General features: G+C 43.3%; 1 protein-coding gene across 1 annotated transcript in view; it reads right to left on the bottom strand.

The window, feature by feature from the left end:
• The window catches only part of SPATA1 (spermatogenesis associated 1), a 55,699-nt gene extending 37,695 nt beyond the window's left edge, over nt 1–18,004 (bottom strand). The window contains exons 1-3 of the mRNA XM_082266105.1: nt 17,849–18,004; nt 8,999–9,105; nt 6,189–6,306 (exon numbers count right to left, since the gene is read on the bottom strand). Coding sequence (XP_082122231.1) covers nt 6,189–6,306; nt 8,999–9,105; nt 17,849–17,905 — 282 coding nt within the window. The 5' untranslated portion in view covers nt 17,906–18,004. The remainder of the gene's footprint in view (nt 1–6,188; nt 6,307–8,998; nt 9,106–17,848) is intronic.
• Between the last annotated feature and the right edge of the window lie 208 nt (nt 18,005–18,212).

Consider the following 18,212-nt stretch of genomic DNA (forward strand, 5'->3'; position numbering starts at 1 on the left):
ACACCCCCTTCCCCTCATTCCCAAAAATTGGTCAACAAGGGAATCAAAAATCATTTTTTTTTTTTGGGGGGGGGGGGGGTTGTCCCTGAATGGCCATTTGGAAATGTGGTCATGTGGTCACCTTATTACCATCTCAAAAAGTTAGGAGGTATGCTATAGGAAGGAAGTCATCTTTCCATTGGCTAAACAAGCAGGTGTTTCATCTAAAGCTGACCCTGTATAGGTGCACGGAAAATAGAGAAGGACCCTAGACAGCCTTCAGCAACTAGAGGAACAAAACAGAAAGTTGTGAAATGGTTGTGAGAGTTGTGAAAGTTCATCACCGGGAAACTGAGCAAATATTTGGCCACACAACAATAAAATCACCTTGCCAGGTCCAAGCCCGCCCGCCGTCAGGCACAGCGGTGACAGGGAGACAAAAACAGGAAAACCAAGATACAATGCAAACTATTAATTTCTGCCTGAATAAATAATCACTGCAAACCCCCGCAAGGAATTGTTTAGGTAAAAACCTTTTCCAGCCTACTAATGCTTATTATGGTACTTTAGTCCACTTACACTAATTGTCAATGAGAAAAGCAGATCCAGACAGACCTGTCATGCTTGTTGTCTTCTCCATAGAGAAGCTGTCATGATTTTAGATGGAGGAGGCATGTATTCAACTTAGACTTTATTTTTTATTTAACCACTTTAGCTCCGGAAGATTATTCCCCCCCCCCCCCCCATGACCATGCGATACGGCACTGTGTTACTTTAGCTGACAATTGCGTGGTCGTGCGGCACTGCAACTAAAGTTTTTCTCCTTTCTTTCCCTACAAATAGAACTTTCTTTTCTCTTTTGGTGGTATTTGATCACCTCTGCGATTTTTATTTTTGCGCTATAAACAAAAAAAGGTCAACAATTTTGAAAATTATATATTTACAGTGGGGATCGAAAGTTTGGGCACCCCAGGTAACAATTTGTATTAATGTGCATAAAGAAGCCAAGGAAAGATGGAAAAATCTCCAAAAGGCATCAAATTACAAATTAGACATTCTTATAATATGTCAACACAAGTTAGATTTTATTTCCATCATTTACACTTTCAAAATAACAGAAAACAAAAAAATGGTGTCTGCAAAAGTTTGGGCATCCTGCAGAGTTAAGAGTCTTTCAATTCTTGTTTGAGGTATCTTTGCCCATTCTTCCTTACAAAAGTCTTCCAGTTCTTTGAGATTTCTGGGCTGTCTGTCACGCACTGCTCTTTTAAGGTCTATCCATAGATTTTCAATTATGTTGAGGTCAGGAGATTGTGAAGGGCAAAACCTTCAGTTTACGCCTCTTGATGTAATCCCCCGTGGATTTTGAGGTGTGTTTAGGATCGTTATCCATTTGTAGAAGCCATCCTCTCTTTAACTTCAGCTTTTTCACAGATGGCATCAAGTTACCATCCAAAATTTGCTGATATTTTATTGAATCCATTTTTCCTTCTACTCGGGAGATGTTCCCTGTGCCACTGGCTGCAATACAACCCCAAAGCATGATTGATCCACCCCCATGCTTAACAGTTGGACAGAGGTTCTTTTCATTAAATTCTGTGCCTCTTCTTCTTCCAAAAGTACCTTTGCTCATTCCGGCCAAAAAGTTCAATTTTAACCTCATCGGTCCTCAGAACTTGTTTCCAAAATGCATCAGGCTTGTCTATATGTTCATTTGCAAAGTTCAAAAGCTGATTTTTGTGGTGAGGATGTAGAAGAGGTTTTCTTCTGATGACTCTTCCATGAAGATCATATTTGTATAAGTATCTCTTTATAGTGGAATAGTGCACCACAACTCCAGTGTCTGCCAGATCTTTCTGGAGGGATCGTGCAGTCAAACGTGGGTTTTGAATTGTTTTTCTCACAATCCTGCGAGCTGTTCTGTCTAATATTTTTCTTGGTCTTCCAGATCTTGCTTTAACTTCCACTGTTCCTGATGACTGCCATTTCTTAATTACATTCCGAACAGAGGATATTGACATCTGAAAACGCTTTGCTATCTTCTTATAGCCTTCTCCAGCTTTGTGAGCGTCAACTATTTTCAGTTTTAGTTTTCTAGACAACTGCTTAGAAGATCCCATGGTGCTGATTGTTGGGGCAAGGTCAGATGAGTCTGGGCATTTAAAACCTTTGAGATTGACATCACCTGGTCTTCCCAGACGATGATTGAGAACAATCCATGACACCGGCAGGTCTCAGCCTTGCAAAGGGGGCAGTGCATGTTATAAATTCTGCAGGGTGCCCAAACTTTTGCAGACGTCATTTTTTTGTTTTCTGTAATTTTGAAAGTGTCAATGATGGAAATAAAATCTAACTTTTGTTGACATATCATAAGAATGTCTAATCTGTAATTTGATGCCTTTTGGAGATTTTTCCATCTTTCCTTGGCTTCTTTATTCACATTAATACAAATTTTTACCTGGGGTGCCCAAACTTTCGATCCCCACTGTATATATATATATATATATATATATATATATATCTTTTTTTTTTACTTTCTGCTATAAAACATATCCAATAAAAAAAGAAAATGTAAAAAATCGAATTTCTTCTTTGAAAGCACAAGCAGTATTAAAGTGGTTCTAAAGGCAGAAGGTTTTTTATGTTAATGCAGAGGCGTAACTACTGTAGAACCTTTAGGGCTCTGGTGCAAGAAACGATAAAGGGCCCCCCGACCTCTGGCCTCGACCCTTCCCTCTGAGCCCAGAGCCCTTACCACTGATCCCAGGACCCTTTCACATGTAGTGCAGTGGACCCACTTCCTGCAGTTTTAGGCCCCGCCATGGTGGCAAAAGGCCAGGGCCCAGTCCCAAGTGTGACCTTTGCAACCCTGGTAGTTCCGCCAAGTTGTTAGTTCCAGGGCAGGGAGCATTTCATCTACAGTGCCCAGCGGCAGGAACAGCTTTGAAGCAAGAAGTAGGAGCCGAAGCCGGAATCGGAGTGCGGAGCTGGGGGCGGGCCTAGATACGGATTACTGCTTGTCATTTGTCAGCATCGTGGATACAGCTAGCACCAGGGTGTATAGGCGGTCCAGCAGTGGGAAAGCATATGGTAGAACAGATCCCGCTTGAAAGCTGAAAGCCTTGCAGGATTCAGGAGGAGATCTGTTCTCCTATACACCCTGGTGCTAGCTGTATCCACAATGTTGACTATGTACCTAAGACCACCTCCCAGCTCCGCCCCCCCCCCACTCCGGCACAGGTGTAGACAAATGTGACAGGGGAGCTGCATGGGCCCCCTGCGGCACGAGCGTCCCTTGCGACCCCTATAGTTACGCCCCTGGCTTAATGCATTCTCTGCATTAAAATAAAAACTTTCGGTGTGCAGCAGCCCCCCCTAATACTCACCTGACAATCGCAATCCAGCAATGTTGCATGGGAGACTCGACTGTCCAGGACTCTCCCTCCTCATTGGCTGAGACATCAGCAAGCGCCATTGGGTCCCGCTGCTTTCAAGCAAAGTCAGTGAGCCAATGAGGAGAGAGGGGGGGGGGTCGAGCCACGGCTCCATGTCTGAATGGACACACAGAGCAGCGGCTCATTTCGGTTTCCCCCATGGCAAGCTGCTTGCTATAGGGACATTCGGCAGGGGGCAGAAGAAGGGAGCGCCGGCGTCAGACCCTAGAAGAAGAGGATCTGGGCTGCTCTGTGCAAAACCACTGCACAGAGCAGGTAAGTATAACATGTTTAATATTTTTAAACAAAAAAAAAAAACAAAAAAACAAGACTTTAATATGTCCTTAAACCCAAAAGCAAACATTTATTATAGTGCAGCTTAGCAATTTTTATATGTGATGGCTGCATTAGTTTTCTTTTTTAGGCTTTTTTTTCTTCTATTTTCATCTAGTGAACCAGCCAGTAAGTCTCTATCAGAATGCACCAGTTTATAGGGATGAGACAAACCATTTAACACAGACAGGGGTGCTTACAATGATCAGCTTTTATTTATTCATGTAAAACCTTCATCGCAAAAGGAAACAAAAGTGTTTGCTGTAACTGATTATAAAGTGTGAGCTAGAGTTTGACTTCAATTTTGTTAGTGTATTTAAATCTGCTAGTACATTTAACACTCCCCTCCCCCCAGACTGACAATGCTGTTGTCTGCTGTGCCTCCTGTGCTCATACATCTGGAGTAGGGGGGGGGGACTCTAATACAGGAGGTGTGTTACTGGCCAGATCACCAGGTGAAAACAGAGGGAAAAAGCCTAAGAAAAGAAAACGAATGCAGCCACCACATCTAATGATTGGTAAGCTGCAATATATTACATAGTTCAGTTTGGGGTTTAAAGTGGAAGTAAACTCTCTCCCATCACTTTAGCACATATATATATATATATATATATATATATATCAGCATTAAAAGCACTCTAAATTGCTGTACTCAGATGTCACCTTAATTGCTTAGTTTGCTTGTAATCCATCCCGCTATCTGTTATGACGTCACTGGCGCATGCGCATCTCTCCCGCGATTCATGGCACGCTCTTTGTGCTGTCAGTCTATTGAGCAGTGTGCTGTGACCGTCATATCCCCTCCCTGCGGCACTGCGCTCCAATACCACAAGACTACATTCTCAACCTCAGGAAATAGAAGGCGGCTTGGCTGAGAAACTATTGCGCATGTGCGAGATTATAGCAAGGGCTACATAAAAGGGCGGAAGTATTTTCTACTGCAGACACAGAAAACAACACTTAATATGGCGCTGGCTTATCTCGGGAAAAACAAATGTATAAACATCTTAAACACAGTAAGGAACGTGCAATTGGGGCTAAATTATATTGTAAAATGTGTCAGAAGAATTTATTATAATAGTCTAATTGAAAAGCAGCAAAGGAGGGGGAGAGTTTACTTCCGCTTTAAAGTGGTTGTAAACTCCATTCATGAAAGTTGAACTAAGCAAATGTATATGTAGTGTTTACTTATCTCTCTGCAAAGCTCTAAATGCAGTTTCTCTCTGGTGCTTCATTCCTCTGTTATCAGCATGAGTCACTTCTGACAAGTTCCCCAACGCATGGGATAACAGTAGCTGAAAATTTGTGTCGGGGAGGGAGCTTAGAGGTAGATTAGCAGGGAGCTCGTCTATTCAGAATACAGCTCTGCATGTTCCTTCCTTCGTTCCTCTGCCTATGTGGAGGGGGGGGTGTGTCCTTTTCCTCCAATCAGCTCTCACACAGTGTAAGCCCAGACTCCACACCCATCCCTCTGTGCTACTGAAAGAGGAAGAAGGATTTCTATTGCGATCTGCACTTTGTGTAGAAAGCTGAAGACAGCAGTTATACAAACAAACCTTAGGTAGAGAGATTTGTTTAATCTCTGTGTATCATCTGAGGCTGTTCACTTCACTGGGTATATGTGAGGGTTTACATCCACTTTAATACCGCTTAAGGCCCCTTTCACACACTCTGTCCTTCGGACGGACTCCGTTTTTCTCAGCGGGGGATTGATCCGCCGATCCCCCGCTGAGCAGGAGGATGACAGCTGTGTATCCGCGCTGTGTGCAGAGACACAGCTGTCAGTTCCCCATGCACCTCTATGGGGGAAATCGGATGGGAACGGACCGTCGGTCCGATCCGCTGGACGGATGGAAAATAGGGTTTCCATCCGTCCAGATTTGACGGATAGGATCGGATGTCAGCGGACATGTCTCCGCTGACATCCGATGCCCCATAGGGATGCATGGGGGGACTGTTCAGATCCGCCAAAAAAACGGACAGGCGGATCTGATCGGTCCGCCTGTGTGAAAGAGCCCTTAGTGTCACTTTTATTTTGTTTTTGCTTTGTCTATTCTAATTCTCTAAGAGTCGGTTCACACTATGGCGACACGACTTCGGGGGCGACTAGTGAAGTCGCCGTGCACCGCGACTTCAGCACGACTTGCACGGACTTCACATAATAGAAGTCAATGCAAGTCGCTCCGACTTCGGTCAACAGTAGTGCAGGAACCTTTTTCTAAGTCAGAGCGACTTGAGTCGCTCCTATTAGAACCGTTCCCGTAGCACAGAATGGAGCACGACTTGTCAGGCGACCAAGTCGCCTGACAAGTCGCGGTAGTGTGAACCGGCAGTAATAATTTTTGTTGATTTTGTATTGTTGACATATTTTGTCACTGCTTGTCAAATGTTTTTAAGTATATAAAAAACCTTGGCAAAACAAATAAAATAAAAAAAACTTACAACAGCAAGACTGCTTCCAACGTATTTTAAGAACACAAATTTGTCTGTCACGGCATCTTCCCCCAAGAACTCGACAAGATTCTCTCGCAGGGTCCGCAGTCTCATATCAGGGGGTACCCTGAAAAAGATACAGTTATCTTAAGGTGACCATACAAGCAGTTATAGGGGATTGATCTAAGTACAAGCAATCAGAAACGATTCATCAAAAAAAAAAAAAAAAAAAATGAATGCAACATATGTGGTTTTGAAAATCAAATCAAAATATGATCTATTAGATACAATCTATTAAAAACAATAATTTGTTTAATCTGCATTATGATTGGTTTTCGGACACACAATTAGATATTCGTTCGATCAATAACAAAATTCCACCACGTCCAATCGAATTGCCAGTATCAAAATTACTGGAAAGCTTAGTAAATTGAATGGAGGGTCTGTGGTTTAAAATTGTTATTCAACTTGAACATATTAGTCGCATGGAATGATCAACTGAATGATTATATTGATACAAGTGTGGCCACTAGGAATGAGTCTGCAATAGTTTGGGATTAGGTTTCAGTTTAACCCTGGAAGCATCTTTCATTCCTGATCCAATCAGCTGCGGCTAGGGCACTCCGCACCCCACATGTTATATATATTAACCAAATAATGTAATTGACCTAGAGTGACCATATTAGATTGTTTAGTAAAAAACCTGACAGTCTGGTTGTACACAATCAGGGTGCCTATACATGGACTGAAATACAGCCGATCCCTGCTGAACCGACTGATTCATGTATGGTTAACCACTTGCGGAACGCCCGTCGCAGATATACTGCGGCAGGCAGGCTCCGCTTTGCGAATTGGCGTACCTGTACGGCGATCCGCGGGAGCGATCCTGGGGGCGTGCCCCCATTAGCCAGTGGGGAAGCTGATTCGCAGGGTCAGCAGCCGCGATTGCCGCCAGGCACCCGCGATCGCTCCCCATGGAGAGAGAATGACGGTCTGCTGTTGTCAACACAGAAGAACGCTGTTCTCTCAGGAATCATCACAGAGCACCTGTGTTCCTCCTATTTAGGATCAGAGGTCTCTGTGTTGATTCCACAAGCCCCCCCACAGTTAGAGAACACCCCCTAGGCTCACATTTAACCCTTTGATCGCCCCTGAGTTAACCCCTTCCCTGCCAGTGTCATTATTACAGTAACAGGGCATATTTTTAGCACTGATTACTGTAGTAATGTCACTGGTCCCCCCAAAAATGTCAGTTAGGGGTCTGATCTGTCGGCCGCAATCCCGCTAAAAATTGCTGATCGCTGCTATTACTAGTAAAAATAAATAAATAAATAACTAAATAAAAATGACGTAAATCTTTCCCACCTTTTCAGCTACAATTGACAATAGTCTTGGTATCAAGGTCATTCCATTTGCGATCAGCATATATAGAGGAAAGTGTTGATAGACACATTTGTGTCAATGATTTTTAGACATATGTTTTTATATGTTATTTTCAATAAAGTCTTAATTTTTTATACCAATAAGTTTGTTAAGCCTTTGTATGGTACCATGAAAGTCCGCATACGCCTCAATACACTCTCTTTCATGCCTCATAGGAGGTAGGTTAGGTACAGTATATATTTTTTTCTACCATTTATTTTGGACTTTTTTGGAATGTTATTTACAAATTGATTTCTTTACTACATTGAGTTTTTTTAGTTGTGTCAATATTTAGGTTTGCACTGACACTTTCTTTACCATTTAGCCTGGGTTCACACTATTGCGATGCAGGAAGCAGCGCGATTCCAGTGCGGGTTCCCTCGCAGGCAGCTCACACTGCCCTCTGCGAACCGCTGCAGGTGTCAATACAAATTTCATGACACCCCTAGATCGGGTCGCAGATCACAGTGCAAACTGTGAATTCAGACAGGAATCGAAACGCATGGGTGTGAACACAATGCTATCTGATTCCAGTGCAGAAAAAAAAAAAGTTCCTGCCGCATTTTTGTGCAAATGCAATGCGAGTTCAGCCCTACAAACTGTATGGCTGAATTCACATCGCAGAGACATCAGATGTGATCGGCACAGGAATTCAATTACATGCAATATTTGTGTTCGCTATAGTGTGAACCCAGGCTTAAGGTGCATGCAATAATTGACATCAGAATAGATATACACTATATTGTCAAAAGTATTGGGACGCCTGCCTTTTCAGGCACATGAACTTTAATGGCATCCCAGTCTTAGTCTGTAGGGTTCCATATTGAGTTGGCCCACCCTTTGCAGCTATAACAGCTTCAACTCTTCTGGGAAGGCTGTCCACAAGGTTTAGGAGTGTGTCTATGGGAATGTTTGACCATTCTTCCAGAAGCGCATTTGTGAGGTCAGGCACAACTCAATATTGAACCCTATGGACTAAGACTGGGATGTCATTAAAGTTCATGTGCGTGTAAAGGCACGCATCCCAATACTTTTGGTAATATAGTGTATATATTGTTAGCAATCCTCTTGCACATATTTCATCACTTTTGAGCAAGGTCATTATTTATTGATTTACTGCAGGACCAGTTTATTTGTTGATTGAGAGTTATTTAGTGGATTTGTGTTTGCACTGTCAATCCATATAATATTAGTTAGACATATTCATAAATTTGAACTTTTTTTTTTGCAAGTGTTCATCACTTTTCAGCGCGGTCATAAATATTTACCTAAATTGATTCTCTCATTTATTGGGATATAGTACCTGCTGCTGATTTAATTTATTAGAGTAATCTCTCACATCCGTGGCATGGGATTCTCACATAGGGATTGACTTTTCCAGATAGCATTCTTCTCACCTTATGAATCCAAGTGAAACGAATTTCCAGATCACATCTATGGTTACTTTATTTAATTTGGGGTTCCAGAGTTCTTCTGGCACAAGATAGACATGAAGCTCAATCAGCTGGAAATGAGGAACATTGACATACAGCATTAGAGCTACAATAATTCACAATGTTCAATACTCAGAATAGAACAAATTCAACATATGAGGTCCCACTTTGAAAAAAAAGACCAGTATGGAAAAACGTGGTATAATCTGGAAGATGCTTTGAAGCCAATGGTAAAATGTAAACAACTTTTATTAGTTTTGGAACAGGTAGCCAGCTCAAATGAAGCACGTCCAAGAACCCCCCAGTCCACTAGCCAAAATATTTCTATCAGGCTTTCTTGCCCACTTTTATTAACAGAAAGTTCAAAACATCACACAAAGGGTTTTTTTCAGCGCTCCTTCATACCAGCCTCCTGGCTTGCTGGGGCCTCACAGGCTTCAGGCCCTTTTCTGTCTCGCCTCAAGACAGGGCCAGCCCTACCATGGGTCCCGCTGGGTCCATTGGACCCAGGCGGTACTTGGAGAGGGGCGGCAAATTAACTCCCGAGTTTTTTTTCCAGCAGTTTTGTGTGTCATCTGTTTACGGCATGTTACAGGCGGCATTACCCCATTCATACACTATTGAGTATGAGGAGGCGGATCGTCTCCTCCTTTGCATAATCATGGTGTGCGCAATTACGTCAGACATCAGCGTACTCCATCCCACGCAGGGCAGGCTGGATCTTCTAGGGTGGTGGGAGACACAGGAGTGGCAGGTGGACCAGTCCAGTGGTGAATTAGGGAAGAACAGTAAATATAATATTTTCTAAATGTTATATTTATAAAAAAAAATAATGGATGTGGGTGTCTTTTAGTTGGCATTCTTTTTTTTTTCTTTTTTTTTCTTTTTTGGGGGGTGCATCTTTTTTTTTTTTGACCCAGGCAGCACAATGTCTTGGGCCAGCCCTGCCTCAAGCCCATTCTCAAATATGGCCCTAGGCAGAGAAATCCTCTTTCCTTTGAATGGAGCCTGGAACTAGTCACTACCCATAAAATGAGGGCTGTGCACATCTACACAATGAAGGTGCGCTGGTCATCCCTGAATCATTGAGCCAGGATTGGAGATATCAGCCAGTACTAATCCTGGAGAAAACTGAAAATCCAATTTCCTCCATATATACGATAAGCATTCCAGAGCCCCTCAATCTGCATGGGGGAGAACTCTGGGTGCCACCAACTCCTCTTCATACAGTGACAAGGCAAATATACAGTATCTCACGAAAGTGAGTACACCCCTCACACTTTTGTTAATATTTTATTATCTTTTCATGTGACAACGCTGAAGAAATGGCAGGTTTTTTTTTTGTTAGAGAACTAGGATAGGGTGAGCCTAAAAATACTCCAACCAACTTCAACAACTTGCGGTAGAGGACACTAAAACTAAACTATTCCTTCAGGGTGAGGACACCCCTTTTAGAATGAAGGTAAAATGGTGCTAAACAGGGACTCCTCAGCAGAAGCACAATCCTGAATGTACAAAGGAAAAGTTCTCCCAAAAGAGGCCAAGAAAAGTCTCTATGTCCAGGAGCCTGGAATTCACTGTATCCTGAATACTGTGTCACTGCCTGCAGTATCAGTCAGCTTCTGTACTTGGATTACCTGATCCCAGGATCTGTGATCTACGTGAACATGAAACACCAATGCGCCATAGAAAATCTAGTGAATGAATGCTAAACAGTGTCAATTACTAACTTGCTGCCACTTTTAAATAAAAAACATCAACATCACCTAAAAGTTTCAGTGCTACGTGCGAACAAACAGTACAGTGCATTTATATATTATTTGCTAACCATACGTGTGCTTAAAACTTAAAAAACACTAAAACAACACCCAGTGTGATATAAGTGTAAACAAGTCAAACTATAAAAAGTTCACATAAAAGTCCATATAGAACTCAAGATACAAATGTTCCTCAGAGTTACATTTCCACGGTACTCCAGTTTTGTGACATTACCAAATCTTCACATCACACCACGTGAGAGCATGCCACAACTTCCCCAATAGGTTTAGACTCACCAGATGGATTTGCCTCACATTCTCATGTTTGCAAATAGGTAGTTTACCCCAAAAGGTTAAAAGGTTCATCAGCAAAAATCACCAACTCATAAATGGTGGATCAAATAGCTGGTGGCCCAGCAGGTACAGCTTTCCCAGGTTCTCCCTTTCTCCTTTCTCCTTTCTCAGAGGGGGTTCCAGGTTCACCTTTCTGGCCAGAAGGTCCAGGCCACCCAGGGCATCCACAAAGTATAGCTAACTTGTTGGATTTAGATTGCCTGTTTTACTTGGACTGCCTGTGTGCTGAATCCTTTGAGGCGCTCTCAGCAGAAATTCAGGAGGCTAGGCCACAGGTCCCCCAATCAAGCAGGAGCCGGAAACCCAAAAAGGAATTCTTTCAACTGCAAGTAAACGCCCAGCAATGCCACAGCCCTCAGGCTGGGTCCTTCTCCTCCAGGAACAAGAGACCTATGTTCTGGGTCCCAGACTATTTATACCCCTTTCAGCACCCTGCTGGTCACTGACCAGGGTCCCGGATTGGCTAAGGGGGCCTAAGTATGCAGGCCATGGTATGTGTTCTTCCACCCACTATATCCCATAACTCAGTGGGATGCAGGGGAAAGTAAACGAGCTTACACCAGCAGAACAGACACTACTAAACGATTGTTGCTCTCCCTGGCTACAAGGAGGCCAAAAACTAAATATGAACACCAGTAGCCTACTGGTACACTACAATGATCTGCAGGGCTGCTGTTAGAAATCGCGGGGCCCCATACAGACTACCTGGCAGGGCCCCCCCCCAAGAAAATAATAAAGACATATTTAGCTAAAATTACAACAAAATCACTATTAGCAGACACAAATATAACATAACTCACATAATTCCTGCTAAATATAAAAAAAAAAAAATATAAAAAAAATGAAGATAAGATTAAAAAAATATACAGGCTGGGCAGTTGGAGCTCAGTGATCAGAGAGACAGAGGGAGAGAAACAAAGTTACAAATAAACTCCTGAGCAGAGATAACATTAGAGCCAGTGCTGGGAGGGGGATTAGTGAGGAATAACTAAGCTGATAGCAGGGAGAGGTTCAGAGATCAGATTCAGGTGCTGAAGGAAGATTTCCGTATTTGTTGTCCATCACTAATCCCCCTCTCTGTGTGGGCCCCCCTGTGTACTCAGGCCCCCTACAAGAGGGCTGGTGGTCCCCCCCTATCAGCGGCCCTGATGATCTGTATCAAATCTCTGTTATATGTTTTCTAGATGTTTTATCTAAATGAAACCACCTGCACTCTGTGTAAGCGTCACCTAGTGTTAGGAGGTGTGCTAATTTTCCCTTGTTCTCAATACCGCTCTTCTCTCCTCCCTTCTCTTTTAATGCTCCGTAATACTCTATACCATATTTTCCATCCATGACGCTTTCTACTTATACTCAAATCAGTTGCTGCTTATTCCAACTCATTCCTCCCCGGAATACTCATTGCACTGTAGCATGACTAATAAGTTTCTTGTACTGCTTCTCCTTCCCCTTTGCTGAGCTCTGCTGTACAGCAAGTACAGCCTGACAGAGGTGGGGGAAAAAAAGATTTCTTAAAACGGTATTGAATCGCAAAACCAAAAAATTTAATTTATTGCAGTTTACCAATCATTAGTTGTGATGTCTGCATTTGTTTTCTTTGTTTATGCTTTTTACCCTCTGTTTTTACATTACATGTTTAAACATTACTTGTTGGGAAATTTGAAGGATCATTAAAGGGATTGTAAAGGCAGAAGGTTTTTTAACTTTGATACATTCTATGCATTATGATAAAAAAAAGCCTTCTGTGTGCAGGAGCCCCCAATACTTACCTGAGCCCATCTTTATCCAGCGATGTTGCAAGAGTTTTTCATCTCCCCCTTCCTCATTGGCTGAGACAGCAGTGAAGAGAGATTGGCTCCCGCAGCGGTCAAACAGCAGTCAGCCAATCAGGAGAGAGAAGGGGCCGGGTCAGGGCTCAGTGTCTGACTGGACACAGGGAGCTGTGACTCGGCTCGGGCTGCTTGCTGTGGGGGCACTCAACAGGAGGGAGGAGTCAGGATCACGAAAGAGGGAACCTGAGAAGAGGAGGATCCGGGCCACTCTGTGCAAAACCAACTGCACAGAGCAGGTAAGAATAACATGTTAGTTAAAAAAAAAAAACTAGATTTTACAATCACTTTAGGCACATAGTATATATTTGTTCCAGAGGTTGAGAGAATATATGAATTTAATGTTTTGTTTTGGTATTATGCATTATAAGTGATTTAAAAAATCAAGGTTCTGTTGCGCTGCACTTTTTGTATGGAAGTACACAAAAAGCTGGAGTTCAGAGTTCAGGTTAGAGATGAGTTTTGAGTACACCAGAGCTTATTCCTACTGACAATCATATTTGCATGTTAACTGAATTCTCCATCCACTCCACTTCAATCATGTATTGAGTCCTGTTTCAATTTATTTGTAATTAGTCAGAGATCTTTACCATATTTATATATATCATTTGGTTCCCATAAGATAAGAATGCACTAAAATGTTGTAATTATGCAATAATTAAATGACAGAATACCTGGTGATCCTGCCATGTAAGGCCTTCCTGTCCTGTATTGTCACCCTTTCTCTTATGCGTCCCTGGTGGACACTACAAGGCACAAATTGCACAAGCATGGACCACTGTTGTCACCATCAGGAAGGCAGTCTTGGGAAATATTCTGAGGCATGTGCATGTAGGCAGGAAGGGGGCTGAAAACTTGTAAGTGGGGTGCGGTGGCAAAAATTCACACAGTCAGGTGCAATGGAAAACTTGTATTTAACCACTTAAGGACTTCCCACGCAGATATACTGCGGCAAGGCGGCCCTCCTGCGCAAACCGACGTACCTGTATGTCGGCTTGTACTCTGGGTCTGGGGCACGTGCCCGCCTCTGGCGACCCGCTCCTGCTGTGATTGGACACAGCAGGAGCCAATCAGTGCCATATAACAAAAAATACCCTGGTCATTAAGGGGGGTAAAGTGGTTAAGTATTGCAGCAACAGTTCGCAATTGACCCAGTGGGACAATCACCTAGCCCACGCTCAGTTTCCAATGACATGCAAGTAAGTTCCAGCAGAACGGACAGCGTCCGTTGAGAGGGGACAGAATTTAACCTTGCTGTCTCGTACCCAATCAGGATGGTATCCAGAGAGATGCAACCCTACGCTTTCCCTTCCTCGTCAGGAACCTTTACCTATCGCTTAAACTGTTCCTAGCAGATTCTGTACTTTTCCGTACACTACCCACTCACATAAAGTGCGCCAAACCCAGGGGCCTGGGTCTTAAAGCGGAGTTCCACTCAAAAGTGGAACTTCTGCTTTAAGTGGTCCTGACCCCCTGACATGCCACATTTGGCATGTAATTTTTTTTGGGGGGGGGAGTGGGTACCTAGTTTTGACAGGTACCCACACCCACTTCCGGCCGAATAGGCAGCTCGAGCGGAGGTTCTCCTCTCCCCTCTCTCCCTGCAATCTTCTGGGACACATCACAGGTCCCAGAAGATTGCCTGGCCAGTCACGATGCGCTGTGCGACTCGGGCATGCACAGTGCGCACCTGGCTGTGAAGCCGCAAGCTGTCACAGCCGGCTGCCCACAGTAGTACACACAGCCGGCGGCCCACAGCCGGCGCCACGGGGAGAAGACAGAGAGAACTGAGGCTCCACCCGGCCTAAACACAAAAGCCAGTGGAACTCTGCTTTAAATAGACTCTTCCACACCTAAGATGGCCACCAGAGTCACGTGGGTGGCCAGCATCCAATCGGATCGCTGCCCTAGTGACTCAGAAAACCATAGAGGAACCATGTTCCCACATGACTTCCTCTCCCTTTGCATTGCCACTGCGGTTGAGCGCCACCTGCAGTGGAGACAGCATACTGCACCTGCCTACAAACTGGCAGCACTCATATGAGCCATGCTGCATATTAAAAAATATATAACAGGCTGGCCATACATGATACATTTTTTTTTTTAAACCAGCAGGTTAAAGAAAAAAAATATATAGCTTCCCCATTGCATAGGGGAATCCCTCCCGCTGAGCTATTATTTTCTGACAGTGAGGAGACTTCCCTGCTGTCAGAATATAATGATCAGTGTTGCGGCACTGATCGTTCAGCAAAAACCCAACAGGCTGATTGTACACAGATCAATTGACAAATTGACAACCAGCCTGCCCATACATGGATCCAGCAGGGACAGACCAAATCTCAGTCCATGTATGGATGGCTTAAATATCATCTGATTTGGTGTAGATCTAAATGAAAGTGATACTAAACAATATTCTTATTCTCCTACTTAATGGTCCTGTAATCTATTTTTCATTGCTTAGCATGTTTTTTCTGCCTTGTTGTAATTGTAATGTCCTCTGTCAACCCCCGGATCTATCCTTTTCCTCCTTACTTACATTTGTTTGGAATGAGCAGCATATGGTGTGTCCATGTACACTACAATTCCCATAGTCCATCTCAGCAGCAAACAAGGAGGGTGGCTATGTGCCTGCATAAAGAGGGACCATGGAGAACGAACAAACCCACCCTCTTACAGGAACTCGGTTTGCAGCAGCAAAAAAAGAAATCTGAAGATATGGAAGAGGCTGATAGCAATAGAAGGGACTTTTACGAGTTAAGAATACATACTGGAACATATATTTTTTTCAGTGTCACTTTAAAATGGTATTAAACCCAAAACCAAAAATGTATTATATTGCAGCTTACCAATCATTAGATGTGATGGCTGCATTCCTTTTCAGTTTTTTTAAGCTTTTTTCCTCTCTGTTTTCACCTGGTGATCTGGTCATTAACACACCCCCTGTATTAGACTGCCCCCCCCCCCCCACTCTGGATAAAGGAGCACAGGAGGCACAGTGAACAGCAGCATTGTCAGTCTGGAGGGGGAGGGGGGAGTGTTCAATGTATTAGCAGATGTAACCAAACTCCAGCTAATATTTATGAACAGACCAGTTAGAGTCCATTCACACTGCCACAACTTGCGAGGCGACTTGTGTGCCCTCAAGTTGCCCCAAGTCGCTTGACATAACAAAAGCAATGTTAATCAATGAGTGCCGTCTTAATTGGCACTACTGAAGTCGCTCCGACTTCAGAAAAGGGTCCTGTACTACTTTGAGGCGACTTGTATCCGACTTGTCCCATAGACTTCAATGGGAGTCGCCGCCTTATCTTATTTGAAGCGACTTGTGATCCGACTTTCCATTAAAATGGTCCTGAACAAGAAAAAAAGAGCATTTTTCTTATCATTTTTAGTAGCACAGGCATAGGGCTCCTCTCCACCTGGGCGCTTTTGTTGCAGGCATTTATCTGGCATTTTTGGAGGCAGGCATGACTGAATGAAAAATTATTGAAAAAAAAATGAGATTTCTTTGGATTTAGTGTCTGGGGGGCCTAAAAAGTGTACCTGTGAAGTTTCAGCTCTGTAGCATGTCCGGAACCAGAAAAAAAGATCATTTTTCTTATAATTATTAATAGAGCAGGGTAGTGGCTCCTCTCCACCTGGGTGTTTTTGTTGCAGGCATTTATCGGGCATTTTTTGGGCGTTTTTGGAGGCAGGCATGCCTCCAAAGACGCCCAAAAAATGCCCAATAAATGCCAGCAAAAAAAACGCCCAGGTGGAGCGGAGCCCTATCCCTGTGCTACTAAAAATTATAAGAAAAATGATCTTTTTTTCTGGTTCCGGACATGCTACAGAGCTGAAACTTCACAGGTACACTTTTTGGACCCCCCCAGACACTAAATCCAAAGAAATCTAATTTGTTTTTTCAATAATTTTTTTAATAATTGGCTCTCTATCAAAAACGACAATTTTTAAGAACTTTTTTGTGTGTGATTGAGCATGACCCAGAACCATCATATTCTGATTGGCCAAATACAAAGTCGTACAAAGTCGTCTATCATACAAGTCGCGCTGAATACGCGCAAAGTCGCGCTGAAGTCGCGCTAAAAGTCGCGCTAACAAGTCGCCCATTATGAGGCGACTTAGAGGTCGCGGCAGTGTGAACCGGCTCTTATAGCAAACTGTTTTTTTTTTTCCTTTTGGGATAAAGGTTTTACATAAATAAATAACAGATGATGATTTTAAGCAGTGTTAAATGGTTTGTCCCATTCCTGTAAACTGATACATTCTGCTAAAGTGCTTGAGCATTTGAAAAACAACAGACTTGCTGGCTGGATCACCAGATGAAAAGAGAAGAAAGAAAGCCTAAAAAAGAAAATTAATGCAGTCATCACATTTAAGAATTGGTAAGCTGCAATATAATAAATGTTTTCTTTTGGGTTTAAGCCCCAGTTCACACTGAATGCATCTTTGAAATCGTGCGACTTCATCTAAAAATCCCATGATTTCAAATCCACATGTCAGTGCGACTTTAGGTGCGACTTGGCTGACCTCTGTGCAATTTTCATGCACAGATGTCTATGCAAGTCGACACCTAAAATCCCCCAAAAAGTCGTGCAGGAACTTTTTTTTCAAATCGGTGCAGCACCGCAAATTTGGCGTCGAACTGATTTGAACAGTTCCATTGCCGACAATAGGATATGACTTGTCATGCGATTTGGACCTGTCAAATCGCATTACAAGTTGCACCGATGTGAACCGGGGCTAATACTGCTTTATGTGAATCTGAAAGCTCCTATCTGATATTACACATGAAGAGTTTAGCGCCCAGTGAAAGGTTGGAAATTTTCATGTCGGTCAATGAAAGGTTTAGCAGATGGAAGGTGTGTGCTCACCCCCGCTGTAGACGGCCTTGTCTGACTCATAGGAGTTTGAACTTGGTAGCTGTCCATGGTGAAGGAAATCCTGGGGCGTCTCTTTTCATCCCGATAGAAGTCGATGAATGAATGGATGAATATTATTTATTCCGGGGTCTGAGGAGAGCTGGTTCCATGCAGGTCTCCGTTCAGTGGATGTTCCATTCAGCTGAGCACAGGAGCTGACACACCCTACATACACACATTGTCAGCAATGGGACTACATTGCATCACATCCAGATAAGCTTTGTTTTGTTGTGTGTGTTACAATTAGCAGGGCTGACTCCGTAGTCAAGAGACGGCTTTGTCCGGTTACTGGGAAGCTGCAATGTCCTAATCAGGG

This window comes from Pelophylax lessonae (assembly GCF_965119305.1).
Source record: "Pelophylax lessonae genome assembly, chromosome: 8".
Classification (NCBI taxonomy): Eukaryota; Metazoa; Chordata; class Amphibia; order Anura; family Ranidae; genus Pelophylax; species Pelophylax lessonae.